The sequence below is a fragment of the Leptodactylus fuscus genome, chromosome 7, assembly GCF_031893055.1.
Source record: "Leptodactylus fuscus isolate aLepFus1 chromosome 7, aLepFus1.hap2, whole genome shotgun sequence".
NCBI classification, from domain to species: Eukaryota; Metazoa; Chordata; class Amphibia; order Anura; family Leptodactylidae; genus Leptodactylus; species Leptodactylus fuscus.
The window spans coordinates 8,666,936-8,679,222 of record NC_134271.1 but is presented as its reverse complement, the minus strand read 5'-3'; the positions used below and the strand labels follow the sequence as shown (position 1 = coordinate 8,679,222).

At 44.7% G+C, this 12,287-nt stretch overlaps 1 protein-coding gene across 1 annotated transcript in view; it reads left to right on the top strand.

The window, feature by feature from the left end:
• OTOG (otogelin) overlaps nucleotides 1–12,287 on the top strand; it is a 51,496-nt gene that overhangs the window by 27,344 nt on the left and 11,865 nt on the right. Inside the window, exons 33-47 of the mRNA XM_075283351.1 lie at nucleotides 256–373; nucleotides 1,023–1,102; nucleotides 1,546–4,391; nucleotides 4,791–4,959; nucleotides 5,128–5,264; nucleotides 5,714–5,803; nucleotides 6,072–6,255; nucleotides 7,095–7,315; nucleotides 7,440–7,578; nucleotides 8,135–8,329; nucleotides 8,457–8,669; nucleotides 9,089–9,193; nucleotides 9,909–10,019; nucleotides 10,241–10,342; nucleotides 10,771–10,869. Coding sequence (XP_075139452.1) covers nucleotides 256–373; nucleotides 1,023–1,102; nucleotides 1,546–4,391; nucleotides 4,791–4,959; nucleotides 5,128–5,264; nucleotides 5,714–5,803; nucleotides 6,072–6,255; nucleotides 7,095–7,315; nucleotides 7,440–7,578; nucleotides 8,135–8,329; nucleotides 8,457–8,669; nucleotides 9,089–9,193; nucleotides 9,909–10,019; nucleotides 10,241–10,342; nucleotides 10,771–10,869 — 4,809 coding nt within the window. The remainder of the gene's footprint in view (nucleotides 1–255; nucleotides 374–1,022; nucleotides 1,103–1,545; nucleotides 4,392–4,790; nucleotides 4,960–5,127; nucleotides 5,265–5,713; nucleotides 5,804–6,071; nucleotides 6,256–7,094; nucleotides 7,316–7,439; nucleotides 7,579–8,134; nucleotides 8,330–8,456; nucleotides 8,670–9,088; nucleotides 9,194–9,908; nucleotides 10,020–10,240; nucleotides 10,343–10,770; nucleotides 10,870–12,287) is intronic.

Sequence of the window (12,287 nt, the reverse complement as noted above, 5' to 3'; positions counted from 1 at the left end):
TGGGACTACATGAGGGGCCCAGCACAACCTCAGGTCTACACCTGGGACTACATGAGGGACACAGCACAACCTCAGGTCTACACTGGAACTACATGAGGGACACAGCACAAGGTCAGGCCTATACCTGGGACTACATGAGGGACAAAGCACAAGGTCAGGCCTATACCTGGTACTACATGAAGGGTGTGGTTCAATCTTGGGGCTTATGTTTGAGGACCTGTAAACCAATGATCTGAAACATATGCTATTTTGCAGATTCTACGTTACGTGAGTTTCCACGATCTACCTGCGAGTGGCGCTATGATGCTTGCACTAGTGCTTGTTACAGGACATGCAGAGACCCAGTCGGTGAACGATGTCACAGTGTCCCGAGGTAAGTCGTACTCGGGGTCCATTTAGACAGTGGAAAGTTAGACAGCTTTAACCTGCACCAGATTTCCTAAAGTGTCTAATGCTCTTTGCATATCTGGCGTACCTTTAGACTGTCTAGTTTGACTTTACACCACTTACTAGTCTGCTTAGGTTATGACAGAGATTTTGTGCAAAAATTTGATGCAGTAGCTGAAATTTTGGCGCAACGTCCAAAATGTTGATGCAATTTCTGGCTCGCAGTTTAGCATATTAAACCACACCTACTTCCCAACAAACCCCACCCACATGTCGCAGAAGACTCTTATTAGTTTATCTGCCTAGATGGTGGGAGACGGTGCAAGAAAAACACAACTCCTTGTGAGGTCATGGTGGTGTCCAGTACGAATTCGCTCATACGAATTAATGGTATTGCTATTGGTAGCAATTTATTAACTAGCCACAGAGGGCGCTGTAACGCTCCACTACTAATTCTATATGTGTACAGCACATGACCCTCCTATGTGCTGAATGGGACAGATCATCACCCGGCTCCACCATAGTACATGGAAAACTTATTAAAACAAGGCGCAGAGAATCATTTCAGGGCCCCGGGGCTGCAGTAGTTGGGACCCCAGGACTGACCACTCTTATGTCCAACATATCTATTGTAGGGTTGAAGGCTGCTTCCCATTGTGCCCGACGGACATGGTCCTGGATGAAGTTACCAAAAAGTGTGTCTACTTCCCCGACTGTAAGTACCGCATGTGTAGGATGTAAAGGATGAATAGGAGATAGAGCAGGTATAGGATATAGCTGATGCATAGGATAAATAAGAGGATATAGAAGATGTATAGGATATAAAGGAGGAATGGGAAATAGAGAATGTAGAACATGTGTAGGATGTATAATATATAGAGGATGTAGAGGGAATAGGAGATGTATGGGATATAGAGGATATAGCGGAGTAGAGAATATAGAGCATCTGTAAGATATAGAGGATGTATAGAATGCAGAGGATGTATACGGCATAGAGGATATAGAAGATGTATAGGAGGCTTTTGGTCGGCAGGCTCTGTAAGATTTCAAAATCTCCTTGCTTGACTGCGGTATAGACTGTGTGGCCACATGGGGGGCGCCGTGGAGTCGCATGTGATGAACAATGATGATTTCAGATGTTTCACATTGTATTGACAGGTATTGAACCTGCAGTCAATCTGACAACTTTATACTATACAACAAAACTCCCCAGACTGACCACCATGATGAATGCGACCACGTCGTCTGCAGTGCCGGTGACAGTAGGCAGTACTGTGACTGAAGTTGTTACCAGTCCTATCTCCACCACAGTCAGTCCTGAAGTATACAGCGCCAAATCGGCCTCAACATTGCACGCTACAATGGAATCTACTAAAAGCCTTAAACCTGAGACTGATGGTGTGCGCTCCTCGACAGAGGCCGGCACCCTAAGGACTACAGTTGCAATAACTGCTACTAGTGCGAGGACTTGGACCACATCAGTTCCAGCTACACAACTCTCACACGTACCCATCCCCTCCACGGCACCAGCTCCGGGCACAATCTTCACCGAGGCCACGTCTTCTTCTATATCAACAGTCCTTCCAACCACTGGAGAAGTTCCTACGACTTTACCACCTTTGCCAAATGTAACTACGACAGCGTTTACGTCACCAGACTCAAGATTTCAGTCTAGTGAAGCTGTAACGCGAAGTCAACTTACTTCACTTACAGCAAAGTATATGCCAAGCACAAGTCCCACACCATCGCTCACTGAGTCATACACATCTACAACCGGGAGTACTGAGCACATGGTCTCCGAACCAGACCTGACAACATCAATCCCAACATCACCATCGATGACCACTACAACTACACACTATACTTTGGTCTCTCAGCCACTGGAAGGAACAACATCAGTCTTACAACCTGCAACTACAAGTTCAACAAGTAAAGCTGTGGAGACCACCAAGTTAACCATGGATACTAGGCCGTCCACCATGCAAACATTCCTGACGTCCACTCAACTGGTGACAGATGAGACTGGTAGAATTACAACACTCGGCGCAAAGACCTCTCAAGCAAAATATCCAACTGAGTCTACGGAAGGAATAACGCAACCATCAGGTGTCATATCTGAGAACATCACAAAAGCCACCACAGAAACATCTGAAGTCTACACTGTCCTACCTCTTACCACAAGTCTTCTGGTTACAAGACGGAACGAATCTATGTCTGGTTACCCTCTGAGCAGCTCCACGACCCTGGGGACTACCAGCACTTCCAGTGTCACCTTCCCTGCACATACTGTTTATTTCACTGAGACAACATTGAGCACGATCACACTATCAACACGATCGTCTACAGTGAAAACAGTTGGAACATTTACCTCCAAGGAAACACCATTAACATCTGAGACGACTCTGCTGACTTACAAACCTGTGACTGAAAGAACCAGATTAGCCCCAACCCTGAGTGCCTCATCTCTACCTATACATTATAGAACGACTCAAGCCACTCTTGGTGACCTTGAAAGTCGTGCCGTCACCAAAGGACCCAAGTTACAACGATCAGAAGCCGTCACAGTCAAGTCGACCCCAGAGACAGCCAGTATGACTGTTACCACAATAATAGCTTCGACAACTTCAGCAGCCGAGGAGTACACAACTCCAGAGGTATCATCCCATAGCACAGGAACCTCTCAAGGGACTGCACAGACCAGCATAGAACCCAAGGCCACAACCGAGTCCACTACCTTCATCCTAAAGAACATAACAGGTACAATAAAATCCACCATAACGACAGGAAGAACCGTGTTACCTACTGATCATTCTGGATATGACACCAAACTGCCCCCTATTTACCCCACCACAGATGTTTCCCAGCCAACGTCTCAATCAGGGATCACAGGAACGGGGTTACCCAGCACAATGGTGCCAGATCTGTCAGTAACACAGATGTCCACCACGGCCAAAACCGATATGACTCTATCTACACGAGCTTCTGACCACTCCTTGTTCCACACCTCCAGAACAACAGAGTCCACTAGTCCTCAAACAACATATGGAAAAGCCCCGACCTCTCTGTCTCCTGCTGTTTCTTACTCTGAACCATCAGTAACCACCCAGGCAAGCACAGAGGAGAAGCCCTTGACTGAGACAGTGACCATGACTAGCATAGCTCCTGGGCTGATACTAAGCACCAGCTCGACGCCATTGCTGTCCGCCCATCACACCTCGATATCTAGCATCACTGAATTCAAGCCACTTACAGAAAAATCTGAAACTGCGTTTACATCAGAAGCGAGCACAACCGAACGGAGAGATCTGTCACCAGCAGAGGCCTATAAAACCACAGGTCACGTCACTACGGCTTCTCAATCACTGGTCGTATCTGAAACATTAGCCACTCATCGGCCATCAACCGAGGCCTGGACGTCTCCTGGGTCCACAACTGAGGAGAAACAAACCTCAGCTGTAACAGCTGCTCCAGGGACGGCCACTCTGTCATCTACAACGTACCGTCCATCAATTATCACGGACTCGTTAACAGCGTCGTCCGGACGCCTCACATCCCGCGTACCCATCACTGAAGAGACTGCGGTCACTGTTGAAATGAGTACAAGTGTAGGGACAACACCCCCATCAACCTCACAGGAAAAACCCAAATATTCTACATTCGCAGAAACTTCACACACAGATCTTCAGCCTCTTTCTCCTACACCGTCCCCTGGAAATGTCACCTATGTTCCCGTGACTCCCGTGTTCGTGACACATGACATACATGTGAAGGTTACAGACAACCAGACAGCGACGCCAAGTGTTACCAACCAGCTGCAATACAAGCTGCCATCTTCAACAGATGTAACCTCGCCTCCGCTTCCAGTCATTACATCATCCAGAACTTTTAATGAGACAGAGACGTCTTACCCAAGCCTCCAGAGCAGCACTCAAGGCGTCTCTGCAGGAATCACTGTGACATCCATGTTGTCCTCAAGAGAAGCTGCCACAAGCCAGACATGCACGGTATGTAATGGGGGCGGAGGGCTATACCATTATACCAGGATCGGCTGCTTCTCTCCTGTGGTCAGAGACACTTGTATGTAGAAGTTGGACCCCTACAAGCACCACCTGTATCCTAGATGTAGAGATGAGCGAACACTGCTCGGAACAGCATGCTCACAGCACGTTCCCATAAAAATGAATGGAAGCGGCAGGCACGCGGGGGGTTAAGCGGCCGGCCGCCGGCAAAGTCTGCGTGCCAGGTGCTACCATTCATTTCTATGGGAGCGTACTGTTCAGATCAGCTGATCCGAACAGTGTTCGCTCATCTCTACATAGATGTCTTAAGGCCCCTTTCTGTAGCCATTCTGGTGACTTGAGGAGGATCCCGGCCGATACTGATACTCTTGTCTTGTCTTGCAGCCATACACAGAGAACGAATGCATTAAACATATATGTGTGGATGGACAATTAATCCAGGTGAATAAATCACAGCATTGTCCTTACAACGTAACACAGCCCAGCTGTGGACTCCTAGGATTCGCCGTCCAGATCAACGGAGATCGATGTTGCCCTAAATGGGAGTGCGCCTGTAAGTATAGGTATCTACCAGGCCAATATAATGATATGATAATGATGATATGGTGTGGTTAGGTTATCAGATACATACTGTGAATGCTGACACAGAGCACAGGGCCCCCAACTTGGCCTCTGTCTTCCCTTTCTGGTTATTTTCTCCGGTTACTTCTGCTTCTTCCAGGTCGATGCTCCATCTTCTCAGACTTGAGCTTCGTGACATTTGATGGAAGTTACCTTGCGTTGTATAAAGAAGCTTCCTACATCGTGACGCTGACCGAGGACGAGTCCATTACAGTGCAGGTTTCACGGTGCGGGCAGGTGAGGAACAACGGGATATACCATGTAGGACAGAGGGGATAGCTGCGGGTGAGAAGGAGCAGGAGGCAGATCAGCGATCATCGATCAGGATCACCGAGGAAGTCATATCTATATCCATCAGAGTAGATGTCATTGTAATCCTCCAGGGGGATGTCCACCACTCTCTCCGCTCTTCCGTCACCCTTGTGGGGTGTGAAGCCTTGCTAAGATTGTAGCGGGGTTTATTGAGGGTTATTACATAGGGGTCCCTGTGATGATCTAATGTGGGTAAGTAGAGTCATGGTTGTAAGAAGAGACCACCTCTCATGTATGGTAGAGAAGGACAGATCACCGTGTAACCTGACATTGGTGTAACTGTGAGGATGTTCATGTTATCAGATCTGGCTCTGGCTCCCTTTAGGGTTGTGGACAGGGATTTTTTAGACTGACGTTCTTCTCTTTCCACACAGGTCTCGGAGAGTGACGTCACCTTATGTTTATCTATACTGGAGCTGACCTATCTTTCTAACCAGATCATCATTGATCGCTTAAATCGGAAAGTACGTGACATTATATATCTGTTGGGCAAATGTTTATTTTGATGGGACAAGCAGCTGCCAGACATCTGTCTCCTTTCCAGACGATTCCTTTCAGAGTTCCTTTCAGAAATTTCTGGCAGCCATTCATCTCTGGGAAATTCGGGGCCCCTGTACACAGTAGCTAGCTGATGGATCCTAGTGAAATCTGTCTAGGTCTACCGCCTTTAATCTGTTTGGGGCTTAACATCGGCATAAACTTGATGGACATTTCTTTCTTTCTTGGTCACAGGTGGTGGTGAATTCGAGGAACGCCTGGCCAATGGTCAGGAAATATGGATACAAGATTGTTGATACTGGAAATATGTATCTCATCGATACTCCATCGGATGTCAAGATTCAATGGTTTCACAGCACTGGTCTGATGATCATAGAATCCAACTCCACCAGTAAGCCCACGTCTATGGGACTGTGTGGTGAGTACAGCACAGGGTACATCCAAAATACGCAGTGCCTAGAAAGTGCATTGATTCCCCATGTCTACCCGGGCAGCTTCATATGACAACAGATCAGAGAATGTACAAGAAATGCTGGGACTGTTCAGCCCAACGAGCCAGGATTCAGTGCAGACCTTCTCTATCCGCTGTATTGGGGCAGACATTCACATCACGTTGCTGATCCCATGGGACGTTGACTTTGTGGGCTTATTCTTCTCTCTCAGTCCCAGTTCTCTGCAGTGAGTTTTCTTCCAGGAATTCCCTCTATTGTCTTCTTTGCTCTACTCTCTATCTTCACAACCCTTCCAGGGACTAGCCATCCCGAAGCTGGATTCTGCCAACACCGGACCTTACAGGAGGGATCGTCCCTTACTGGCCGGGTTAGGATTGGGGCTCAACTGAGGACTTCCTTCTGAAGAGCCATACACCGGCACATATCTCTGACTTCACTCGGCTGTGAAGACATCTTCTTCCTGCTTTCTCTTCTGCGACTTCTTTCCTCTTGGCCTCCTCCATTCTTGCATCTTCCAGCAGTTAGGATCTTCCACCATCTCAGTAGTCATGTTCTACTGCCTGCTCCTCCATTGGGTCAGTGTAAAGACAAATTATGGCCGTCACATATGATTTATGCTTCACATGAATTGAGAGAAGTCATTGGCCGCAGGTATAATGTCACCTTAGAATTGTCAGATGACTTGGTGAACATGGCCGCCACCGCTGGCTGTAAGTATGTGGAGCATATTGTGGCCACCCTATCACAAGTTTTTCACCTAATAGACAGGGAGGGGTCAATGCTTGTGCTGTATTCCGCTTTTTAGGGTACTGTGATGGAAATGCCACGAACGACCTAATTTTGCCCACTGGCCGGGTCTTGTCCAAGAGCGACGATTCTGAGGAGTTTGTGGACAGCTGGCAAGTTCCCTACACATTAAAGTATACTGGAAAGGAGAGACACCGGGATCTGAACTGCACAGTCATGGACTGCTCTGAGTGCTTCAGACTGATCGTAAACCAGACGTTCACCAGCTGTCATCCATACGTATGTACACAATATGGCCGAACCCATTACCCATGTGTCTGAGGGCACTGTGCACACAGGAGAGAGGCAGTGAACGTGTCTACAAGACTAGGCCATGTTTCTTATAGTCTATGATGTCCTGCAGGTGTCTCCGGAGTCGTTTTGTGACCTATGGGTAAAGGATTCAGAATATGCTCAGGATCCGTGTAAGGCCGTGACGGCGTACACCGCCATGTGCCACAAATTTAACGTTTGCATTGAATGGAGGACATCGGACTTCTGTCGTAAGTGGAAACAATTCCATCTATAATGATTGGTAAAATCTGATAAATGATGTACAGAGACAAATCTGATGATGGTGATTGTTGAGCTTGTGAAGGGTGGGGAAATAAAGATCTGATGAGGGTGATTGTTCTGGAGTCTGTAAGGTCTGGGAGATTGTTCTGGAATCTGTGAGGGGTGGACGATGTGGATCTGATGGTTATTGTTCTGGAACCTGTGAGTGGTGGAGGATTGGATTGGATGATGACTGTTCTGGATCCTGTGAGCGGTGGGTGATGTATATCTGATGGTGATTGTTCTGGAGCACATAGTGGTGGAGGATTGATTTGGATGATGGAGACTGTTCTGGAGCCTATAATGAGTGAAGAATTGGATTGTGTAGATACTCTGGCTCTCATTGGGGTCTATTAGTTAAGACTGGTTGAGGGTAGGTCCTTGTCTACTACGGCAGTCGCTTCTACCACGATGTGTGCCGGACTCTTTGCATTTACTTTGCAGGCTGTATCATATCCAGTGGTTGTCTTGTCCTATTCTCCAGCTTCTCTGCTTATCTTGCAGCATTTTCCTGCCCCCCATCATTAATCTACCGAGCGTGCCTGCCAGTCTGCGACATCCCCCCGACCTGTCAGAACAATGAGATTGACCTGTACGACAGCGAGTCGTGTACCGCACTGACTGAGGGCTGCGTCTGCGCGGAAGGAGAAGTCTTACACCGTCCATACTCCACTGTGTGCATTTCAGAGAGAAAATGCGGTAAGGACCCCCATCCGTGATATTGCAGTGGTCGGTTATCTGAATAGACCCCCAGCTTTCTGGTGAGTGACATATGCAGTGCACTATTGTATTTTCTGAAGGTAGTTCTGTTTGTTTGTGTTTGCAGCTTGTACAGACAGTACTGGGACCCCACGTGAGATAGGAGAAGTCTGGTCAACGTCAGAAGAGGGATGCTGCACCTATCAATGTGCTGACAACGATACTATAATCCCGGTTCAGCACAACTGTTCTAATACCTATGAGCCTCTGTGCCAGAGACATGGAGAGGTCCTCGTGTCCATCTCCAATGACCAGGATTGCTGTCCTCAGAAACTCTGCGGTAGGTGCAGAAAGTTCTACATATATTGGAGAAGGTCCTTGATCTTAGAAATCTCCTGCCCATTCTCCAACTAGAACCATTCATTCTTAAAGGGAACTTATCAGGAGTGTGTCCTTATGCAGAGGTGGTTTCGTGTCTTCAAGCTGCTTATGGTAAACCTATCTACCCCGAGGTTGTGAGTGATGGGTCTGATGTTCCGGACTACTCTCTGGCCCGGGGCAGAGAATGCCCATAAAGCCATCACACCTTTAGTATCATGTCCCGTTCCGGACACAACCAATAAATTGGTGAATGTTTGGGAGACGTTATATGGATGGCAATCAGTATAGATCCAGATGACTTCGAGTTCTTTACAGTACATCCTAGTTCAGAAGAATATTGAATGTTGAGGATTTCATTGCCACTGTTGATGTTTTTAGTGTGCAATGAGACGCTGTGTGACGGTCTGGTCCCGGAGTGTCGCAATCACGAGAAGCTGACTGCATATCATCAGGATGACTCCTGCTGCCCCCGATACACGTGTGGTAAGATCCCCTGCTGCTCTGTATGTTGCATGTAATCTCTGCACACGTTAAGGTCCATAACATTTGTAAATGGATTGAAAAATATCTAAAATACTATAGGATGAGTAGGTATAAATGGGTCACACTCAACTGGACTAATGTTAGTGCGTCCAATGGTCAATACTTGGATATGTTCTTCTTATATTAGTTACAACTCTGTAGAATACAATGCAGAAGGATTTTGGAGTAACTGTTGATAATAAACTAAATTTTATCACTCAATGCCAGTCTGCTGCATCCAAAGCCAACACATTATCGTCATCGTTAGCAAAGGCTTAGTTCTAGAGGAGAAAATTGTATTTCGACTCCCTATAAAACACTGGTGTGACCTTAGGTAGTTCGTCCAGTTTGGGGCACCGGTTCATAAAAAGACACCAGAGAGGTGGAGAGGGTTCAGAGAAGAGCAAAGATCTCCCTCCTGAAGAAGGGTTCAGGTGTAATCGTATTCACCCCATAGGTTTCCTTTTTATGCTACATTGTGTCCCAGCCATTAACAAAGAGGTTTTGGCCATCTCTTGGGTATATGGTAAGCGAACTTGATGGACCAAGATTTTTAGTGACCCACTAACTATGTCGTTGGGAAAGTCTTTGGTTGTACAGAATTGATCTCGATTGTGTAAGGATTGGCGTTTGTCCTAGGCATTGCTGTTATTCTTAGTTATTTGTGTTTTTGCAGACTGTGACCCTGAGAAGTGCGACCAGATGGACGGGCCACCCCAGTGTCGAGAGGACCAGATGCTGTTTGCTACTCACACCAATGACTCGTGCTGTGTCAGATATTTCTGTGGTAAGCTCTGAACTCGCACAATCATGCGGTCTATAAATCCTGGACTTAGGTTCCTTGGGCCCACCATGATTTTTGGGACCCAACCTACATCAACCCATAGAAAAAGAGAGCATAGTATCTTATTGTAATAGAACATGGGCCCACCATGGGACTCCCCTTGTACTTTGGTGGGTCAATCTGGCACTGCCTGCAGCTCAGCTCTGTCCTCTTTACCTCTGCAGGATGTGACGCTTGTTCCGAACCCGTTCCGACATGTCAACTGGGAGAAATGCTCACGGTCAGCAGCAACATTACTGAGAGATGCTGCCCCACTTACCAATGTGGTACGTCCCTCAACGCTGTGCCAGTCTTTATAAGGTCTTGGGGATAAAACCAACCAGGGGCCGCATTTGCAAGGAGTTTTTAAGTTCTACTCGTGATAGGTAACATGGCTTCCAATGAAATCAGTACCAGTGTGTGTGAGAGTAACACTTTCTGGGCAAAGCCTTCTGGGATATGTCATTCCGATATACACACCAGGGCCCTGAGGCTTTCACATCTCCTTCATAAAAGTCAACGAACCAACCAAACCATTACCTTACAATTACCTGATAAACAGCTGAAAATAAAATCTATTGAATCCATTGTTAATCCACATATTAGACAAGCTCTGAAGAATGTCATCCTTACATCTTCAGGATTACTCTCTACAATCCTTCCATATGGTAATATCATGAAATTGATTCTGGTATTATTTTGATCTTATCCTTAGTCTGTGATCCGACTCGATGCCCTGATATTACATGTGACCTGGGAATGTCTGCAGTCGAGATTTGGACCCCTAATAGCTGCTGCCCATACAGAACGTGTGGTAAGGACACCTGAATTGTTGTAGAAATCTGCTAGTAAAAACTCAGAGTGAAGACATGATATTTGTCTTATAAATAAATATAAATAATAATTCACCTACATAATAGAATATATGTACTATTATACTACCTCCTATGTACAAGAATATAACTACTATAATACTGCTCCTATGTACAAGAATATAACTACTATAATACTACCTCCTATGTACAAGAATATAACTACTATAATACTACTCCTATGTACAAGGATATAACTACTATAATACTGCTCCTATGTACAAGAATATAACTACTATAATACTGCCCCCTATGTACAAGAATATAACTACTATAATACTACCTCCTATGTACAAGAATATAACTACTATAATACTACTCCTATGCACAAGGATATAACTACTATAATACTACTCCTATGTACAAGAATATAACTACTATAATACTACTCCTATGTACAAGACTATAACTACTATAATACTGCTCCTATGTACAAGAATATAACTACTATAATACTGCTCCTATGTACAAGAATATAACTACTATAATACTACTCCTATGTACAAGAATATAACTACTATAATACTGCTCCTATGTACAAGAATATAACTACTATACTACTGCTCCTATGTACAAGAATATAACTACTATAATACTGCTCCTATGTACAAGAATATAACTACTATAATACTACTCCTATGTACAAGAATATAACTACTATAACTACTATAATACTACCTCCTATGTACAAGAATATAACTACTATAATACTACTCCTATGTACAAGAATAGAATTACTATAATACTACTCCTATGTACAAGAATAGAATTACTATAATACTACCTCCTATGTACAAGAATATAACTACTATAATACTACCTCCTATGTACAAGAATATAACTACTATAATATTACTCCTATGTACAAGGATATAACTACTATAATACTGCCCCCTATGTACAAGAATATAACTACTATAATACTACCTCCTATGTACAAGAATATAACTACTATAATACTGCTCCTATGTACAAGAATATAACTACTATAATATTACTCCTATGTACAAGGATATAACTACTATAATACTGCCCCCTATGTACAAGAATATAACTACTATAATACTACCTCCTATGTACAAGAATATAACTACTATAATACTGCTCCTATGTACAAGAATATAACTACTATAATACTACTCCAATGTACAAGAATATAACTACTATAATACAACCTCCTATGTACAAGAATATAACTACTATAATACTACTCCTACGTACGAGAATATAACTACTATAATACAACCTCCTATGTACAAGAATATAACTACTATAATACTGCTCCTATGTACAAGAATATAACTACTATAATACTACTCCTATGTACAAGAATATAACTACTATAATACAACCTCCTATG